At 44.6% G+C, this 22,471-nt stretch overlaps 1 protein-coding gene across 1 annotated transcript in view; it reads right to left on the bottom strand.

Annotated features, from left to right (window-relative positions):
- Positions 1-2,462, bottom strand: part of Msp300 (Muscle-specific protein 300 kDa) — an 84,308-nt gene extending 81,846 nt beyond the window's left edge. The window contains exon 1 of the mRNA XM_076779238.1: positions 1,324-2,462. Within this exon, the coding sequence (XP_076635353.1) occupies positions 1,324-2,125 (802 nt within the window). The 5' untranslated portion in view covers positions 2,126-2,462. The remainder of the gene's footprint in view (positions 1-1,323) is intronic.
- Between the last annotated feature and the right edge of the window lie 20,009 nt (positions 2,463-22,471).

Raw genomic sequence — 22,471 nt, 5'->3', positions numbered from 1 at the left:
CAAAGTGCAAGACAGATCACGCGACACGCTCGTTCTCGTATGTTCGTGTAGAAGAAGTTTGCAACTGTTCCGAATCTGCGAAGATACGCAAGCTCTTTTCTTATCTTATCCCGGAGGATCAGTTTTCGGTCGTGTCGGAAACGAAGAGAAGATTCTGACACGTTTCTCTTGGCAGTAATAATTAAGCAAGAAAAGCACTATGGTCCGAGGGAATTGCTAATACGCGACGAATAACTACTATTGATCGTGGAATAGGCAGGTGCTTGGACCGTGGTGCTTCGGTCGTCGAGTTAAAAACTTGAACGCAACTCGAAATCCGCGAGATTCCAGACACGGGAATCATCGGAAACCGTGGAAACTGGGACAATTTGGCTGTATGAAAAAAGCTGCGAGGTCGTTTCGTCGCTGACGCGCAATACGTGACGCGAACTAAGACGAATCTTGACGTTCGGAGAAGAACGAGAAGGACAGAGACGTCTTTCGAAGATAGAAATGGAATAATACCGCGATATCGAGATCGTGGCTCGTCCTTGCAAACGCTGGAAACAGGAACAAGGACTGACACGTTGAATTCGTCCTTTCAGGCGAACGTATCGCTACTGCCCGGCTCGCCATGAAATTACGAACAAATATGTATCTGCGTTGGTCGATTAAAAGTTCATTCGACTCTGAGACGAGGAGCTATGCAAATGCTCGGTACGAAGGTAACGATCCTTTCGAGTCAAAAATATTCTTCTCTTGTACTTTTTACGATGCATTATAGTATAGCCGTCTAGTAGGTAGTATCGACGCGGTGCGCGCACAGTTTAAGGCAAGCTCGATCGTTCGAGCAGCGACAAAAGGTTCCTAGACTTCGTGAAAGGGAGATACAAGTAGTTTACCTTTCGAACTAGAACAACTTGCAACCACTTCTCTCGTAGAAACGCGAAAAGAAACCAGACGGCGATGCGATTAACTACAATGAGAATTCATATTCGAGGAAAACAAAGAATCTCGGTTATGTAAATTCGATAACACCCAGCATTTTTTAATTGCGTCGAAGCCAAGTTTATTTTATCTTGGATGTACAATCGGTCTCTCGTTTCGCGATTCTATCTTTGTTTTGCCGTTGGTTCAGAAAGTAACAGGAACATTGAGAATCGCGAACCGACAACCGAAAAATTTAACATACTTAAAACGAAGCACAACGCCCAATCGTTTCCCGATTATAGCGAACCCACCCCCTCGGGCGTCCCTCGTCCGCCCACGGCGCTCGCAACCCCCTCCGGCAGGGTGAATCAACTCTTAAACCTTAAGCTGGATCCGCGATAACCGAACAAATACCTTTAATTTTAACGATGAGCGCATCGAATTCGTTCTTGCTGAGCACGCTTTCGATCTTGTCGATGTTGTAGAAAGTCCGAGCATGATACTGTGCATAGGACTCGGACGGCGTTCGATCGTCGAAGCCCAGATGCTGCTGAGCGTCGAATTCGCTTTTGCTGTGCAGGTTTTCGATTCTGTCGGTGTTGTGGAAACCCGGAGCATTATACTCCGTGGACCACTCGGACGGCATTCGATAGTCGGTCCCCAGATGCTGGTGAGGGCTGCCGAGCCTCCTCTGCGGCAGACTCTCCTCCGAAGGGAACCTCGTGAACGAGGTAACCGAACTGGATTTGCTCCCATGGCTGGCTGCGCCGTAGCTGTGGCTCTGATAAGCCGAATCCTCGAGGGCGTGTTCCTCGCTAGGCGTCCTGTTGGACGCGGTCAGGACGCGATGGTGATGCGTCGTCAGGTCATCGGTACCGATCTCCTTCACGCTCTTTCTAACGGTAATCTTTTCGAACTTTACCACCTTCGAGCCGTTCAATTCTCCCTCTTCTACAAGTCTCTCGAAACTCTCCTCGAACGAGGAGTCGCTGGCTCTGGAGGAGGGCCTGGTGTTGGTCGCCGATCGAAAATTACCGTGCTGTCGCCTGGCATCGATCTCGTGGAAAAGCTCCTCGGTGCTGGCCGCTCGTCGGCCGGACCACACCTGCTCGAAAAAGCTAACCCTGTCCCGTAGCCGAGCACCACGTGGTGTCCTCGGACTGCCGGGGCTGGTACGGTTCTCGGCAGGACTCTCGCTCTTCGGTGGCGTCGACATACCTACCTAGTCGCGAGTCTTTCGAAATTCATGCCGGTGAACGCGGTGGTGCGTTCCTCGGTTTCCGGCCTCCGATCGTTTCACGGTCGAGCTAAGCTCGTGGACACCTGTTCTCCGCGCACCACACCCTACGCGCACGTACATCAGCGGCTTCGCTGCGCGTTGGGAAACAACACGAGCACGACGACAACCTTTATCGCGGTCTCGTACAACGTTCGATCGTGAGTGTCCAGCGTGTGCGATTACGTCCAAGAAATAACGTACGCGAGCATATCGGCCGTTTAGAGGAGTATACGCGATACGCGTCCACCGCTCACGGAATGCACTCTGGCCGCGCACCACGGCCGCCGGTTCGATATTGGTGCCTCTCTTCCCGACCTCTCGCCGGGTCCCCACCTCGTTCCTCCATGCGGTGCCCTCCGTGCCCTCCTATACCCCTCGAGCCTCGACTCGATGTGCCCGCGAGACGCATTGCACGATCGCGACGACCACGACGATCGGCACGATCACGACGAACCGAGCCATGCGCCGCGACGTTTCCACGCCGTCGTCGCCTATAGACCGGCTGCCGCCTCCTCTCTCTCTCTCGCTTTAACTCGTTTCTCGTCTACCCGATCCCAACCTTCCTGATGAGAATATGCCGGCCGATCGATGCCTTTATCCTGCGTTCTTCTCCTCCAGCCGGCTAAATGTCACTTTGCACGGCACCGCGGCGCCGCACCGCGCCGTTTCAAACCACGCGCGCTAGCCGTGTTTGTCTACCGGCACCGGCTCGCTCGTTCCGCGTGTCATTCGCATTATGACGTAACCGCAGCTAACAGCTCAATTCGACTCGCTCTACGCAGTTCTCTTCAATATGTTTACGAAAAACTGTCAACTGTGGAAAAGTTGTTGATAACAATCAGGTATTTCCTTGCCAACGTCGACGTCTCGCGAGTTAATACAGTTTCACGACCAAGACAAGTAATTGAAACCAAGTATTCTATTTCCAGAAGGTTGCGTGAATTGCCTTCGATAGGAGTCGCCGGCGAATAAATACAATTTTCCATGGGAAAATCGAAGGGGTCGCCCACGCGAAACTTAATCGTCCGGAGGATATTATTAATCCGCGGATAAATTTTTGAAAGACGAGCGCGAAACGCGACTGAGCAAATAACTTTTTATTATCGGAGCTAAGATTCGATTTAAAGCTTCGGTTTCTTCGTGCTTTAAAACGATGTAACGTTTCGGGATATAAAAGACTGTACGTACAATATTGTCAGTAGCGTAATACTGCATAACGTTTACGTGTTATCGATCGTTATGTGTCACTGTTGCGTAATCCAAATTCAACAGTACGTAGTAAATAAAATAACGATCGCATTTATGTACGTTGCTGTTTTCGTTTAAAGTTCAATTTCGTAATATAAGAAACGCAGGTACTTGTGTTTTCGTCCGATTCCTATCTAATCGTCTTGAATTAAATCGCACCCATTGTTAGAATTAGGAATTATTCAAAGTCCGCGGTAAGCTCTTTAATAAATTTATATCGGGATTGTGTCGCTTTATCTGTGAAAAACTGATACGCTTTTCGGTAATCATTTTTCTGTGATCGTAAGGTCGGTGAAAACATTCGATTTCGTTCGATCTATTCCGATCGTAACACACATTTTCACTCGAAATCGATCGAATCTTTCCGATTATCTGACCATAACGTTTGGAGGCCGACCAGGTTTTGTGCGTGCAAGGAAAAAAAGGAACGAAAAAAATGGTGACAATTATGTACGTACCGTGGGGCAGGTGGTCGTCACGTCTATTTATAAATAGCCGAGCTATATAGTCTTCTATTTCTCCCGCACGGTTCACCGGATAAATATGCGAATCGCACACTCGTGCCGACTACCGATATCCATCGATCAGCAATCGATCCACGCGGAATATTGCGAATCAGGTTTTGCCGATTCTTTCGTAAATTATTTTCTAGCCTGATTTTTTGGTAGTCGAGCTAGTTTAAATATAATCAAGTATACAAACATACATATGCAAAAAAAAGAGAATTTTTACGTAGTTTTTCAACTACTATCGATTCTCTCGTTCGAGTTCAAGGGGCTGATTTAATTCAATTTGCACGAACGTTTCGAAACGCCGAAAGCGTGACTCGAGCTGCAATTTGAATTGGCCGATTTTCATTGACTTGGTGCTTGCCAAAAATATCATGTAACCACAACGAACACATTGCTTTTTGTACGTGAAATAATCAACGTCGGATGATCATTGTCAATGTCTGTCTTGGACTGCACGGGAATAACATTTCTTGGCATTCGACGTCGATCAAACCTATATTTTCCGGCAAGTAAACGGATCTGTCACGCTAATTTACATTTAAATTGTTCGAATCTATTTCGAAACGCTACTTGGATTCGGTTAAACGATTCATTCGTCGATCTTTATAGTCCAAGAGCGATCGTTGTATCGTGGACAATCTATTTAGTTTGTCGCCTTCGATAGGCATGGCTAAGCAAAGATAGAGCAGTTTTAGAAGACGGTACTCACTTTGAAGTTGCTGTATGGTAGCCTGGTACTCGGCGAGCTTCTCGTCGACGTAATCCTGACTCTGGTTGGCTATTATTTCTGCGGTGCTAGGACCACTGGCTTCCTCTTCTGTCTGCGAGTGATCCAGCGGCACGCCGACGTATTCGTAATCGCCGGGTCTGTACGGCGAGATCATGTATTCCGGTGGTCCACAGACTAAAGGCGACGTTGCGCCACTTTCCATCGAGCTCTGTTCCAGCGAAAAGAAATCTATTATCGATGCATCGAAAGAAAAGTTAACAGGAACAGGCAGGATTCGTTCTCTCGGTACCGAGAGTCATGATAGCGATTGTTTGTCGGGCCGAATCGACCGAGTTGAACGCGCGTCTACGTGAATTTTATCACGTTAGCAAGTTACCCGAGTGCAATTTGCACCTGGCGTGCATTACAGAAACCGGTCGTTGGAACTCGACGCGGCCTACATTTTATTTAGGTCCTTATTTTGACCGACGTTTCGCGTTGCGTGGGTGGCGAAAGTACGAGCATCGCGCGTTGCGTCGAACGTTCATTACACGTTGTACCTTGAGTGAAAGAAACGACTCCTCTTGCCTTCGAGTATTCGTGACTCGAAAGAATTTCGGACTCTGTCGAGTGAGAACCCTCGAAACGTCGAGTCTTTCGCTGCCACGTTCGATTCCGCTCGTTCTCGCGAGAGTTGACACGCGTTCCGTTTGACATGCAACGCCTCTCGGTTTCGAAATCATTCGATATCATAGCCGCTTCGAGATTAACGATTATCGACGTTCCTCGATCGATTCTATCTTTCCTAATGGTTTACGGATTACGGAGACGAACCAATTTAATTGCAATTCGCGAATAGATGAAAGTACGCGGCTGGTAAACAACAACAACAACAACAACGTACCTGTGTGGGTATGAAGGGTCTGGGTGCCTGACTTGCCACCGGAATCGGCGAAGGCCATCTGGGCCTTGGACACTGGATGTAGCCAGTCGGCGATCCAAAGACCGGCGACATTCCAGGCGAAATCGGCATCCCGATCGGTACCGGGCTCATTGGGTGCATCATTCCGGAATACGTCAGAGGGGACGTAGGATGAGCATGATGAACCGGGGTGGTGGCTGCTCCCCGAGGACGTTGCATGTGCGGCGAACTCGTGGGGCTGTACGGCGACGGGGGTCTGAAATGACCCGGCACGTTCGGTCTGCCGGACCAACCACCCCCCGGGCCGGGTTTTCCAGGTGGTTTCGAAGGTGGCTGCGACATGTTTGGCTATTTCGAAACTTCCCAATCACCTAACATCGCTGCAACCAACACAATCTTTCGTTCATCCCTTCGTTTATCTTATTAATCCTTTCGATTAAAACTCCTTTAGTTTTAGTTTTATTTATTATTCTCCGATGGTAATTTCTGGAAGCCGAAGCATCTTGGACGGTTAACGAGCTCTGGGTCGCGCAGTGGCAGTGAGCAAGCAGATTAGGATGGGCATTCGTCCAAAAGTCTCTCGAAATAAGCGCTTCGATTGTCTGCCTTTCCGTCGACATGGCCATGCTGGCGTGTGAAAAATGGATAATGGACAATTCGTGGCGCCGCGCAGCATGCGTGACGTTACACAATGCGAAGACGTTGAAATAGAAGCGGCAAAGTTAAATGAAACGGTTTCGCGATACTTTCCGCGCTTCTTATCGACGAGATCGTGTACTTGTTCGACACGCGTACCGCTTGAAATTACGTTCGAGCACTCGCGTTGAACGATGCTTGGAGCAATACACGTCGATTAACTTTTCACGTTAAAGCAATAAAAAATAAGGTCTAACGAAACTTTCCTCCGAGTATTCGAGCGTAAAAACAATCTTCCTAGACGTCACGACGAACGAGGATCGAAAAGAGAAACCGAAACCCTAAAAATAATGTAGCATTAGGAAATATTTCCTCTAGTTTCTACAAGAATATAAGGAAGTTAAGTCAGTGCGGTTACACGGGTCGAAGGTCTAAAGATTTTGGCTGGATATCGAGTGTAGGCCGACTAAATATAGCGACAATTCTATTTTAGAGAGACTCGAGCAGCGCCTACAGACGTGTCCGACACGCCAGGTATATTTGCACCGACTGCGTCAGATATTTCAGAAAGTGACGCGAATATTAACACCTACAATTAGCCTTGCAGTCGCACGCGTGCGTCTAAGCGAATGTGCGGGGGTGCATGGCGCCATCGTTGTTCGATGCGACGCCACGCGTCTTCTCCTTTCATTCAATTCCGTCGAGGAAAAAATCTCACGCTTACCGCTAAAACCCATAATTTATACTGGACATTCGACCAGCCTATTCTCTAACAATACCGAGTCTTTATTCTATTTCCGCTTTTTAAGCAACGTAATAGTGATTTTAACATTACCAGGAATTTACTAAAAGATACGCGTGTATTTTTTCAATCGAAAACATGTTTTCTACAGCCAAGATTAGATTGCTTATTATGCATATTGTACACTGTTTCGTTTTCGACCTGTAAAAATAAACGGGGCGAACGATGCATCTGTTTAGGAAAATATCGGCCGAGATTTATACAGGAGCTTCCTCCCCTCTAAAACCAACAAACGGTTGGTCAAAGGCACGCATCCATTTTGTTCTTGTTAAAGTTCACGAGCGCCATTACGGACCAAGATTCGACGGCTCGTGCGTTCGAGTTCGTTCCACCGATTTCAATAAAGCATCGAGAAGAATCAAGTGCCGGTCTATTTATAACGCCAACGATCACTCGAGAACGATCAGACATAAATTCCGGGTGCACGGGTTCCTTTCGAACGATACAAAGAAAGTAAATGGAAAACTGTTTGTTCCTTTGCCAACGAGAAACGAAGAAATTTACGAGAAGGGAGGAAACAGAAACGATTTGAAAGAGGTGCGCGCGCAAACTGGAACGCGATGAACTTGGTGCAAAAGGTTGCACGGCCGTCTCGCATCGAATAAAATTACGTTGAACGAAACGAGATTGAAATTCTATCGTATCGAGAAGAGGCACGGACGTTATCCACGGTTGTTAGCGCGCTGGATCCTGGACCTCGGATGCTGCGTCCAAAAATAAGATTACTGCCGAATTAACGAACAGAAATAGTCTTGGTTCAGAACGGATGTTCCTGACACAGATTGCTCGTATCGGTTAACCCCGATGGGCGATTACCGTTCAAACCATCGACCAATTCTCTAGCATGAGTCTATCGTTAAAATTAAACATGGAGATCTTTGTACAGTCTCGTTGAGGCATTCGAGAAACCAGCTGTTGCGGAAGGGTCGAAAATTTCATCGTCTCCATAACGAGTAGCAGCTCGAACAAAACGGTGCTGCGAGTTTTGTTTAAACTCCCGAAAACGTCCCGATAAAAATGGAACCGAAATAAATAAAGGGCCGACAGAGCAATAAAGCCACGCCACGATCTCCAGCGGTGGATCCATTTAGTCCTAGTCCAAGGAATTTCGCAAACCAGTCATTTTTATAGATAAAAGCGGTAGTAAAAATAAGAAATGTAACGATACCGGTAGGACGTTGAGCGTAATCGAGGTTTTAAAATCCAGCAGGGCACACCGGTAATGGTCACGGTTCGTTCCGGTGATCAAGAAGAGCGGTTCGATCGGGTTCGTTCAATGCACGACTCCTCGAACTCTCATCGGGCACGGTTTTTCGCGTCAACACTTTCTGGGCCAGCGAATAAGGCCCGCGATGATCGAGGAAGATCGATCGTAGCGGAATAAATCGTGCGTCTCGCGCAACGACGGATCCGTAGTCGGGTTTTTCGTGTCGGTCCACGACCAAGATCACGAAGAGACTGGTCGGTACGCTGGTTCATCGGTCCAGGACGCTTGCCGCGACATTTATATTTAACTTTGGCGTCGCTCGACTTTCGGCAGTTTCGGCTTGGGTTTACACTTCGGTGATTCTTGCCGGCGTTCCCGTTCTACATTTCCCCGTCCCTTTGCCGCGCTTTCGCCCGCGATGCGTTCTTCTTCCCCTTCTTTATTTTATCTTTTCGCGGTCCGCGAGTTCCTACCACCGACCGCCATCCCACGTTTCCGTTTATTAACGCCGGTGATGTAACATCAAGAATCGCTCCTTTCTTTTACAATGCATACGAGATTACAACTTGCGGCAAGGGCTCTACAAGGAGAAGAGGAATGCTTTATGGGATGGGGTCTTTGATAATTAACCTCCCCAGAAACGCCATTGTCCAAGTAACGGGGATAGCAAATAAATTAGAACTTCGAGTGTTAAACATGCAAACATTCAATTTCCGCTGCATCTCCGTTGCATAACACTTGCATTTATCATGACTTTGACTTTTAACCGATGAATGTTAAATTCCACGTCCTACCACGTCGAACCGTTTTCTGCGATATACGCTTTTAAACATCAGCAATATCAAATTTCGAATCTAGTAACGTCGAACAGTACTTTCTATGCAATTCGATTCGATACGTGTGGTAAAACGATCCTAGGCTCTCTGGGTGAAGTTTAGAACGAGTGCAGGAGTGGGAACTGCCACCGGAAGTTGACAGCTGGTGCCCGCGATGTTGATGATCGCCTTGACCCCTTTGCGTTTACCGGGGAAACTATTCTCATCAATTTCCACTGACAGATATTTATTTCTATTTAGCCCTAAATATTGCACGAATGTCGTGTCTGTTTCTTACTCGTTTAACTTTCGCGACAGAATTTCAAACCTAAATTTACAATTTTAAATATTACATTAGATATACGGAGCCACCTCCTATTGTATAAGTTTCGGCGCTGCATGTACCTTTGGCGATACGAGGAGAAACTACTTCATTCTAATGGTCTCCTACAATAGTGAACTACTTTCATTGAAATATATTTCTGAGTAGAGCTCGTGAACACCTACAAAAAAGTAATAAACAACATTTCCGTAGAGCGTCAAACAAATTGATTAAAAAACAAAAACGAATTTTTTCGAAAAATCGACAGGGTAGGTGCAGAAATTTTTCGGCGAAATTAAAAATCTTTAAATCAATGTAAAAAAATTATTCTTAGTTGCAGGGGTCAATTACAATTATTTTTGGTCAATAGACATACCCCCGAAATCCTACCTACTTTCTAGAAAAAAATTCGAGTGACGAACCTACTACAGATTTTGAGTCTCAACTGCCCAGGCATGTTTATTTTTCAACCCATGTATACCCATTACACATAAACGAGGTAAAGAATAGGCCTATCGCTAGTGGGATGAACGCTATCGCTGTACCATGAGTGTTTTATAACACGAGATACAGTCTTTCAAAGTGGAACAAAATGTTAAAAAGATCATGCTTCAAATTGTAAGGGGTTCCTCGTAAGAAGGCTTTAATCTTCGTAATGATTTTAATGGGTCGATTAATGGCTAGCTTATGGTCACTGGTGGTCAACAGTGAGGTTGACATTAAGGTCAGCGGTCCAGTGAAGATCCAGAAAGGGTCAAGAGATGGGACCAATCGAAATAGCATTCTTCTCTAATGGTTCTTATCTCTTCACGTTGACACTGTCTCCCCACTCTTCGACTTCCCCACTCGAAGACTACCGCTGGACAAATTCTTCAGTTCCCCTGGAGCATCCAGGGGACTCGGGTCTCGCGGGCCTACGTCAGGCCATTCGTGGAGCGGTGACCACTGGGGGGGACCAGGACTGACCAGGGCTGACCAGGACTGACCAGGACTGACCAGGACTGACCAGAACTGACCAGAACTGACCAGTGCTGACCAGTGGAGATCCGACGACTGACCACTACTGACCACTACTGACCAGTGCCGGACCGTGATGACCACTGGTAAGAACTATTTAAAATTGCTCTCCCCACTTCTATTTTGTCGTTTGACACCAATTCAACGTTATGGAACTGTCTAACGCTTTTGCTAAATTACGAATCGTTTCTTATGTTACAGCTGGACCTCTGGTGCTGCTTCCTTGGTAATGGTAACTAATGCTCAACAAGTAGTAAGTTCACTTTACTTGTTTATGTTATTATCACAAAACTGACCGGTTTATTTTATTTGTTTGGTCATAATTTGGTGTTGTTTTACTGTCCGGTTTTATCTGGTTATTATGTGTTCCTCCTCTATTTCTACTTCTGCCTTATTTTCTGAATTGACATAATTGTGTTGGGTCATGTACCATTTTTATTTGTATATTATTTTATGTATTTTGTTCGTATATTATTTTATGAATTTCGATGTCACTAATTAGAATAAGATTTTTATTCTTGTTCTATTTGGCTAATATATTTTGGTTAATTCTTGGGTATTTTCATTCTTTCATTTCATCGTTGGATTTTCAATCTTTGTTTCTGTTCGTCTTTGAAATTTGTATGGTTCTTCGGACAATTGTTGTAGTCATTTGCTATTTTACTTCGACATTATACTCTCGTTACGCAAGTATAGGTAGAATACTTTGTTCCTAACATGCGTAAATTTTGTACATTTCCTTAGGTAGGTCTAGCATCGAGAATCTTATAGATTCTCACTTTTAGGTACATCGCTTCGTTTAGTTTGCATGGTGGTTATTAAATTTCCTTTCGTATGTCACTAATACGTGTATCAATTTTAGTTTCAGGTTATTCGCAGGGACATCGAGGGAGTACGCCACATCCGCCGAGGGACATTTAATTCCAAGTCGATTAGATTTAAGCTTCGTCGCGAATCTTAAAATTAACGTCGAAGATTTCTTTATTGTACATATTTCCGCGTTCTACCAAGCAATTATTCAATAAGTAGCTTCTCGTTCTCTCGTTCCCTCGTTCGTAGCTTCGGTCACCGCTGTTTCACCGATTGAAACATGTGATCGGCCGTGTATCTGGTCCTACAGATCTAATCGCCTTCCCTTGGTAAGCTTGATTGAGGGAAAACGGCACTTCGCTGGAAGGTGTGGAGTTTCCGTATTCTGCGGAAACGCATACCTTCCAGCGGAAGTCGACCCTGTCTCAGGTACTCTCTCTTTGTCAGACAGCCTAAGTCGGGTCCTTCGGGCTCCCGGCGGGTTGCGTTGGAGAAATGGAGACCTCGATTCGGGGTTGCAGTTCTCTGTTTTCTTGTTGAGATCGAGTTAGCAAGGGCAGTAGGTTCGATCCTCGGATCAGCTGCACGGTTCAGCATCGCGTCGCGTCGCGTCGCGTATCCCACGATTTAGCTTCATCCCTCTTTTTAATCACATAATTGCTTGGTAGAACTAACATCCAAGGAACTTTGTTTCCTTCTATCGTCCGAATTTTAGCTTCAACTTGACCAGACTCGAGCTTCGACGTTAATTTTAAGTCCCTACTGTATGCGTCCCCCAATATTGCCAAGTAATTATTTAACAAGTAGCTTCACTCGATTCGTTCTCTCGTTTCTCGCTTCGATCACCGCTGTTTCGTCGAACGAAACATGTGATCGGCCGTCCAGTTTGTCCGAAAGATCTAGTCGCCTGCCAATGATAGATCGATTTCTAGAAATAGAAATCAATCTACCAAGGGTAGTGTTGATTCGATCCGAAGATCTGCTGCACGGTTCAGCATCGCGTCGCGTCGCGTCTCCAACAATTTAGCTTCATCCCTTTTTAAAGAAAATAATTACTTGGTATTTAGACCTAAGTCCTTAGCGTAGTCGCGTGTCATGCCAAGTAATTATGTAACAAGTAGCTTCTCTCTCACTCGTCTCTGGTCCCCTCCGATCACCACTGCTTCCATGTAGAAAGCAAGTGATCGGCCGATTAGCTGGCCCGAAGGGTCAGTTGCCGTCCTCTAGCGAGACGATCCAAGGGAAAGGGTATTTCGGCCTTAGAGGGGATCAGGGACTGTTCCTGTCTATGGTAGCCCCGACTCGGGATCCCTCTCTCTGTCAGACATCCCGAGTTGGGTCCATTTGGCTCCCAACAGGCTGCTTGGGGGAAATGGGGAACCCGTGTCGGGTGCGTCGATTCCCTTACCCTTCGATCGGACTTGCCAAGAGGCAACGAGCTGACCCTTTTGACCTCGCTAGTCGGTTCGCGTCTCTCGTTCCTTGCACTATTGCATGGTGCATCGCGTCGTATCGCGTCGCGTCGCGTCACCCACGATTTAGCTTCGTCCCTCTTTTAAACAAAATAATTACTTGGCACGACTAATCTAGTTTCTAAGGATGTAAAAGGGAGATCGATGGAATTTGGATTCCATCTATCTCCCTTCGGGTCTCCACTCGCAGCAACCTCCACGTGGTGAGACCTGGTAATCGGTATCACCCACGATAGAAAAGTTATTCTTCGTGGAAGAATGACTTTTCTATCGTGGGCGACACCGAGCTAATGGCTGCGAATTTAGAATTGTTTCTTGATATAATAAACGAGTTTAGATTTATAGTTAGACAGGTGTTTGGTTAGCCATTATGTTAGGCAGGTTATTTTTATTTCAAGACAAATTCTTTTGGAAACTCTTTCAACTTCGTTGGTTGTGCATCTTTTATCGATTGCACTTTCGTTTTCGACCAACGATCGTTAGTCACAGAAGAACTTTATTAATGGAGGGTGGTTGGGTCTCCATTCGCAGCAACCTCCTCGTGGTGAGACCTGGGTAATATTATTTAGCATTTAATTAATAATCGTATCACTCTCAGCTGGGTAATGCAATTATTAATTAAAAACTAAATAATATTAGCAAATAGCTGCGATCCGCTTTGCATAGGTCATCATAAATGTAGAGCTTCTTCGGTAGGTTAAATTTGATTCTCATTGATTCATCAAAGATTCTAGAGTATTGTCAGAGACGAGGTATACGAGTAGATCTTTCACCCAATGTATTTTTTCGGCCCATTTTTATGGGGTTTCGAAACCCCATTACCATTTTCGTGTCATTCGCAACGTTACCAACAGATTTAGAAATTAATTTTAATCCATTCTATAATCAACTCACGTATATTTACGCAACACTACAGCTGTTTCAAACTAATTCAGTGAATAGTTCTTCAACTGACGGTAAAATCACCTCCGAATTTTCAGGTCGGTATGGCAGTCAGATTGGGTCACGAAAATCCATTAGGTGAAAGGCCTACTCGTACACCTCGTATGTGATAATACGATTGAAAGTCACGCATACTACGGTCAGTTTGCCCCATGAAACTAATTGCATAGTTTCTCAGCTGAAAGAGTTGAAAGTTTTAAGAATCAATAATTAGTGAATCCACGGTCGATAGAGTAGAATTCCGATGTGTGGCGCCACCTTGGACGAAAAAACGAATACCTACTATGGATAAAGTAACTCTGGATCATAATCGCGAGACGTTATTCTAATAACAGCCTTCCAAACACGGCTTGTCGTAGGTTATGGAAAAGCTCCTTGAATACGTCTTTGACGACCCGCCGCGGGCGATTTGTTTTAGCAACTCCGGGGAAAATATACAAAGAACGGGTGCGTAAGAAACGAACACGACAAACTCGACGAAATTTACTGACGGCTGCTTATTAACCACCCGCTCTACCGCGACAAGATCACAGGGTAAATCGTGGGATCCAGTTCAGCGAATTCTCATGCATAACAATCGAGATTCGTACGTTCAGAGCAGAGATTCTTTTTTTTTTATTAGTCGAACTCTGTTGAGATTCACGAATAGATGGGATCTATTTATCGCGAGATGCTGCTCGCGATTCGTTCGATCCCGTCGCTAGATAGGAGTCAATAATCGCTAGATGGTTCTTTTAGCGAGAACAATTTCCATTCGTTTTCGACCCCCCCTGATCGCGGACGCGCGAACAAATAACCAATCTTTCGCGAGTTTTTTTTCGCCCCGATGGACGAGGGGCAGAGTCCGTAACGATGATAAGGATTTATGCGACGTTTTACGAGAATTAAGGAGGGAGTAAAGGGTGGAGAAGAAAAGGACGACGACGCAGACTGGGAAACCGAAATAAAGTACGAACGCGAGACGCGCGAACCAGAAAGGGGAACCAGAGGCGTTTAAAAAGGGAGAAGATTGGTGGAAGGGAGCCGGGAAATTATGTGTATTCTCGGAATGATTCATAAATAGTTTATTTTCGTAGCCGGCTACCGGGGAATCGTTAGTTACGAGCCGGGGTTACCGTCTCCATGTGGCGCCGCTCGTCTCCTCGTCTTCGTACCATGTGCATGGTACGCGGAGACAGAGAGAACAAGAGGAACAAGCCGATATCCAATATTACGCGCCGCATTTTTTCTCGCTAAACTCCGGTGCACGAGTATAGGCGCAAAATAAAAAATAAAACAGGCGGGGGAGGCGTTGAACCGCGTCGAGCGTCTTCACCACCCTTCGCGCAGAAACTTTTATATGGGATCGGCCTCCATTTTTCTTCAAATTTTCTACCTTCTTACAGTCGTACAAATACGAGATTTCTTACATTCGAGTATGGAGGTTCCTACCGGTGATTAATTTCAATTTTAAGCTACACTTTACCCTTATTATTTTCCGAATTCTTTTAACTTAATTTCAATATCCTTGTAAGGGTTTTCCCCCCGTAAGTTTTTTCGAGTCACACAGGGAGGGAAACTGTGTGCCCCAAATGAGAGGATGAGTGATACTGGGGATGTATTACGTATTTATATTAATAGGTGCCCTACTCACGCGTACGTGAGCTCGTAGAGTTTCGGAAAATCGACAAAGGCAAACTGACACATGCCCCCTTTCTCGATTATTCCAAAGCTGCCCGAAGTAATTTCGGACCGCCTCGTGGGAGTAGAGAGAGGCAGGCTCAAGTTTGCCTTCTCGCTCTTAACAACTAAAATACGACCTCCCGTCTACGGCATACGATTCGGAATCTCGACTGCCCAGCTATTTTTACTTGCCTTTCCTAGAGTTCATTACTGAACTCTGCAAATTACTCCTGGTTTCTATTTACCTCTAATGACCTCCGATGATCAGTGCTGACAAAAGTACAGAACTCCCGACAACTTTTTACTGCTCCTGATTACTGCTTGCCTCTGCTGGACTCTGCTGACCATCGCTTATATTTATGACAACTTATAACGATTACTACCGACTTCTGCTAACCTCTATTGGTCTTTGCTGATCTCTGTCAGCGTGTGCTTGTCTCTGCTGGACTTTCCTGGCCTCTGCCGAACGCTACTGACCACTGCAGGTATTTCTGATAATCTATAACGATTAATACTTACTACTGCATGCCCCTACAAGTCTCTGCTTGCCTTTGCAGGTTTCTGCTTGCCTCTGCATGCCTTTGCTGACCTCTGTTGAACACTGCTGACCACCCCTGATGCTTCTGACATCGTATAACAATTACTACATGCTACCGTTCGCCCCTGATGATCTCTGCTTGCCACTGCATGCCTCTGCTCGTCTCTGCTGACCGCTGCTGACCACCTCTGATGTTTCTGACAATATATAACGCTTACTACTTGCTACTATTCGCCCCTGGTGATCTCTGCTTGCCACTGCTGGACTCTGCTGACCACCGCTTATATTTTTGGCAACGTACAACGATTACTACTGACTTCTGCCTGCCTCTGCTGGCCTCTGCTGACCATCGCTTATATTTCTGACAACGTACAACGATTACTACGACTCCTGCCTTCCTCTGTTAACCTCTGCCAGCGTCCCCTGGCCTAAGCTGGCCTCTGCTGACCACCGTTTATATTTCTGGTAACGTACAACGATTACTACTGGCTACTGCCACCCTCTGCTGGCCTCTGCCAACATCTCCCGACGTCAGCTGACCATCGCTGACCATTGCTGACCACTGCTGACCGATGCTGACAAATTGTGACACGATGTAATATAATATAATATGTTTATATTTATTAAACTTTTGTATAATGTAAATCTATGGCAATAAATGATATAATTTCAAAGAATTCTACGTGTTCTCATAATTTTTACCCTTCTTTTCCTATCGAAATCATTCCCTTAGTTATAAGACACTCCGAATCTTCTAAAATTTTCTAAGTTCCCCGGAAAGATTTCAAATTTCCCGCCGCCAGGAATTTTTACGAATTCCTGGAAATGACGTCATTTCTAAGAATTCCTGAAAATTCTCGGATCCCTGAAACTTACCGGCGTCCCTGAAACTTCTCGGAATCCCTGAAATTTCCAAGAAGATTCAGGCGGCGACAAAAATTCCGGCCTGAATTTTTCGTCAAAAATTTTAAAAAGCCGTTACGTAATATTACGTAATATTACGTAACATTACATAATTTTTGCCGAAAAGTTCCGGCCGCGAAAAATTTTCAAGAGCTATTACGTAATGTTACGTAATATTACATAATGTTACGTAATATTACGTAATTTTTGCCGAAAAATTCCAGCCGCGAGAAATTTTCAAGAGCTATTACGTAATGTTACGTAATATTACATAATGTTACGTAATATTACGTAATTTTTGCCGAAAAATTCCGGCCGCGAGAAATTTTCAAGAGCTATTACGTAATGTTACGTAATATTACGTAATATTACGTAACGGCTTTTTAAAATTTTTGCCGAAAGATTCAGGCCAGAATTTTTGCCATTGCCTGAAACTTCTTGGAAATTTCAGGAATTCCGAGAGGTTTCAGGGACGCCGGTAAGTTTCAGGGATCCGAGAATTTTCAGGAATTCTTAGAAATGACGTTATTTCTAATTTCGGAAGTTTGGAGAGGGAAAGAGGGGTAAAAAAATGATGAGAATACATAGAATTCTTTGAAATTATATCATTTATTGCCATAGATTTACATTATACAATACTTTAATACATATAAACATATTATATTATACTACATCATGTCACAAGTTGTCAGCAGCGGTCAGCAGTGGTCAGCGATGGTCAGCTGACGTCGGGAGATGTTGGCAGAGGCCAGCTTAGGTCGGGAGATGCTAGCAGAGGTCAACAGAGGGTGGCAGAGGGTGGCAGTAGCCAGTAGTAATCGTTGTACGTTGCCAGAAATATAAGCGGTGGTCAGCAGTGGTCAGCAGCGGTCAGCAGAGGCATGTAGAGGCAATTAGAGTCCAGCAGGGGCAGGCAGTAGCAAGTTGTAATCGTTATACGTTGTCAGAAGTAAGTGGAGTGGTCAGCAGCGGTCAGCAGAGGCCAGCGGAGGCTGGTAGACATCAGTAGTACTCGTTATACGTTGTCAGAAATTCCAAGAGTGGTCAGCAACGGTCAGCAGAGGCTGGGAGAGACTAACAGTAGCCAGTCGTAATCGTTATACGTTGTCAGAAATTCCAGGAGTGGTCAGCAGCGGTCAGTAGAGGCCAGTGGAGACCTGTTGACGGGAGGTCGGATATTAGTTGTTCAAGAGCGAAAAGGGAAGTGTGAGCCTTTCTCTCTCGACACCCACGAGACGGTCCGAACTTACTTTGGGCAACAGGAGGAAGAATTCTACACATTAAGATTCAGTTTGTTTAATTTTCATTGCCCTGAATGCCAAATACAGACGAAGTATACGAATAAATAGGCAAGAACGCAGTCTCTCGTGGAATAGTTCATTATCTTCGACGCTAGATGGCGCGCATTTTTTCGATGTCAAACCCTCTGGTGTTAAAACGCCCAAGTTTGTCGTGGAATAGTTCGTTATCTTCGACGCTAGAAGACGCATATTTACCGACCCGGGCCCCCTGGTACTAAAACGTCCAATAAGCGCCATCTAACGTTGAAGGTAAGAATTATTCCACGACAAACTTGGGCGTTTTAGCACCAGAGGGTTCGAGGTCGGGAAATAAGCGCCATCTAGCGTTGGGGATAACGAACTATTCCACGACAAACTTGGGCGTTTTAGCACCAGGGGGTTTTAGGTCGAAAAATAAGCGCCATCTAGCGTTGGGGATAACGAACTATTTCACGACAAACTTGGGCGTTTTAGCACCAGGGGGTTTTAGGTCGGAAAATAAGCGCCATCTATCGTTGAAAATAACGAACTATCCGCTACAAACTTGGGCATTTTGCCGTGGATGGCTCTGCAAATCATGTACCACCGATGGGTCACACTTTGTTTAACTTATGCACAGGGAGCATCACGGGCAAACTGAACGGATATTTAAGTAGGCAAGAATGCAGTCACTTATGCCGACACTACTGCAGTTATTATAATGTAGTAAGAAGCTTTGGACACTGTTTATTAATCATTTTGGGACATCCTGCGTAAAAGGTGCAACGACGATGATAATAAATTTCAACTCTGGTCTATGTTTATCAAATATATTATTACTGAAAATACATCGACTTACAAACAACGCAAACGAGGGGCCGCAGAATGAATCTAAGCAAATAGTTACGTTTAAGATAATCACATACGATATTATACATTTCTAACAATTACACAATAAATAATATCACATTCTCCAGATTGCTTCTGATGATCCGCGTAGGATTTCTCCACAATAGCATGGTGATGATATCTATGACTCCAATAAGATCGACAGTTCCCCATTGTCGTTCGACGTATATACACATTTCTATTTTAGCAACATACAGAGACGTACATAAAATATTCTGGAATCGATGAAGATGGGTTCTATCAGGAAGCAATTATCGTGGACCAAGTCTCAGAATAATGCAAACAGTATTCTACTTTACGATCTCTTGACAATCGAGACGTAAACACGGTTTTATGGGGGATTCTAAATGGTTAGGAATGCAGTTTAGCGTTTCAGAGTTAAAATTACTCGAACGACTGGTAGAAGACTCGATATATATGGCGGAGGTCTTGTAGATTGAACTGGAAGGATTATGTTTACGCGTACCGTACAATGGACTGAAAGTTAGCGTGGTTAATACGTTCGCTGCCACGCTAAACTCCTGCGCGAGTTCCACCCGGGTTTACGGTTTTCTGAACGCTGTACACGTATAATTTAATGAAACTATTGATTGCATTCGGTCCTGCAAGCCCCGGTGTACTTCAACGCTTAACAATCTAATCGTAAATAATCCAAGTATCATCTTCACAAACAACGCTCTACGATTGCGATTACAGATTCTTTATCGAAAGAAACGACGTCTTGGTCCGTGCAAACTATGGAGAAGCTTCGGATATTATATTTCGTCAAACTTCAAATGTACGTTGTTTGCCGAAGGAAGCAATTGGAAATGTCAACAAGACTGTACTAACTTCTTCTTAGTGGCCTACATCCCTTATGCAAACGAAGCTTTGTTTATATATTCATAGTTTGCAAGCGTTTTAAAAACTGTCCGAACCTCAAAGCGAAGCAAATTCTAATTTAATCTCAATTTACTTTCTAAAACAATTTTAAAGGCGAAATTTCTTCGCGGACGCGAATCGAATCGCCGCTCAACGGAAACAGCCGATACAATTATTTCGCCCTTCGGATCCTCGACCACGGTAAGCAGTAGTATTTCGCAAAAGCTCGAGTGTTCTACGGAAGAGTTTTCGTATGCAGGGCTGAAGTGCTTTCGTACGGAAGTGTGTCTTCTACGCTTCGAAGAACATACGATGGATATTAGAAACGCTTCCAACGACCACTCTCTGGCCTGACGCTCCATAGATCAACGAAAATAAGGATCTTGGAGATTTTTGTTGACTTCGATCCTCCGTTAAATAAAATACCTAAAACACAAAACGACATTGTAATTGTATCGATAAATCAGCCATAGTTATTTCTATTTATGTCTATCGCAAAGTCTAATAAGAACGCCAATAAATAATTTTAGAGAAGTTAGCAGTTGTTTGATAATTGCTTTATGGACTATGGTACTTCCTTGTTGTTAACACAATAAATTATTCGACAATATCAAAGTGAAAATAATAAAAATCCCCTGTTTTAATAATCGAGTTTGAGTGTGTTCCACGAGTGATGAAAGGAGGAGAAAATTTGAAAAGAAAGGATGGAAATGGCGGACGTATCCCGCAGAACTTGAGGGGGGGGGGGGGGGGGGGGAAGAATAAAACTGCACGGGAGTTTTAGCTCGCGTGCTGCGAAGACTGTTAGCATGAACTTCAGGATTGAGATGCATTATGCAGGATCGAGCATTTAAGACAAATCGCCCGAGCGATTCATTTATTTTTAACGATGGAAAAGGCAATTGGTGGCAAAAGGCGTTTGATTTCTTGTACAGCTACCATAAAAGCTTCAAAATCCCCACCGTTTTACACCTAAATTATTTATCTCGATACTGAGGGGGTCTAAGAGAGCGCACAAGTTTCTGAATCTAAGAACAATCGTTAAAAAATAATGTTATCCGAGCGATCCGAGTAAATTCATCGCGCGAGTGGCAAGGGAGAATATAATAGCCAACGAACGAACATGCTACGAGCTTATGCTGCCGCCTCTGGCAACTAGCTGTCGAAATTTATAGTTAAATAAACCCGGGAAGCGTAATACTTGTACAACGAAACACAAAGAGAGTGGAAAATGAAGCCGAAATCCAGATTAACGTTTCAAAACACCGACGCAGGTAATAAATTCCGTTCACCGGCTGCGAAACAGACGATACACTATAATTCCGCGCGTATATTAAACGAACAGTTACATCGATAATCGTATTAGCAATATTTTACGGTCACGTTAACGGCGGATTCGGCGGCGTTGAATAAAAATAAACTAATGCCGCGTGATCGAAGCGCAACGCTCTCGTTTTTCACTTTGCTGACCGGATCGTAACTCACCCACGCGACAACGGAAATCGTCGATCGCGGGGATCGGTTTCACTTGAACCACCCTTTCACCAAACTCGTCCAAAATAATTTCGAAATGATATTCAGATATACGTACCATAAAGCTTTAGGTACTTTGGACCGGTGGATTTTAACTTGGGGTAGTTTCCTCCATCTTGGAATTTTATTTCCTTGCGATAACTTCCATTATTCTAATTTATTCCCTAAACTGGAGGCTGGAAATTACAAAAGGTGTAATTTTAATTATATAAACAATGTAAACAGAAGATATTAAGAAAGTTTAAGTACACAGTTTTTGAACGATGTGCTCCCCAAAATATGCTGAACATTATGTACGAAAGGGTGAACCAAATAATAGAAAATGGCGGAAAATTTGGACAACACTTGTTCCAAGGAGGGTTGATCGAGAGTTGGAATTCGGATCTAGCTGGCTTTGGACGATTCCTCCGAAATCGAATGAGCGTGGGTGGCACTCGCGAAGGTAAGAGGTCGGAGCACGGCTCGCGCGGATCACCGCGCAACGAAAGAAACTGGAACGAGTTTAATTTGCATATTTTCCGAATGCACAAACAACTCGGTCAGGCGACACGTAACGGAATTTTATATTTCCGGCGCGATATAAAGGCAACGACGACGAGGAGGGGAGGGTAAAGCCTCCCTTTTCGCGACATTTTCAGCGTCGAAATTCCACGACGACGAAATATTCAAGGCGAACGTAAGTTTTCTAATTATACCGGCGAAGGAAGTTTGCTTCCCGCGTTAATATGGCCGACGACGGATTTACGCTTTCAACAAGGGCTTGGTAAACGCGGGGGTAGAGGGTCTAAAAGGGATTCGTTCTATTTTTTTTTTACGTTTTTCCCCGTTTTCGCACGTACTCGCCGTCGCCCCTAGTGTTTTCTGACCCGCAATTACGTACAATTTATTACGGTCAACAGCGAAATAAGTTCCTACGGCCTCTCGTAAGATCCCAGACCCACTTGCTACGTCCACGACATAATAGCGACATAAGCTTCAAGACCCATCCAATATTGAAAATTACAGGCCATCATAATTCCTAAAAAATAAAAATATTATAATCGCAATTCAATGATAATGAATTTCATATCAAAATTGTTTGACAAATGATATTGAAAAGGGTTACCAAATGCAACATTCACCGATTTTCGATAAGCGTTTGACTTTGCAGCGTCACTCGATACTTTTGATCAAATTAAGCTCTCGTAGTTTCGCTGGAAATTTG

This window comes from Colletes latitarsis, chromosome 12 (assembly GCF_051014445.1).
Source record: "Colletes latitarsis isolate SP2378_abdomen chromosome 12, iyColLati1, whole genome shotgun sequence".
Lineage (NCBI taxonomy): Eukaryota > Metazoa > Arthropoda > Insecta > Hymenoptera > Colletidae > Colletes > Colletes latitarsis.
Note: the sequence above shows the minus strand (reverse complement) of the source record. Positions and strands in the feature narration are given on the sequence as shown.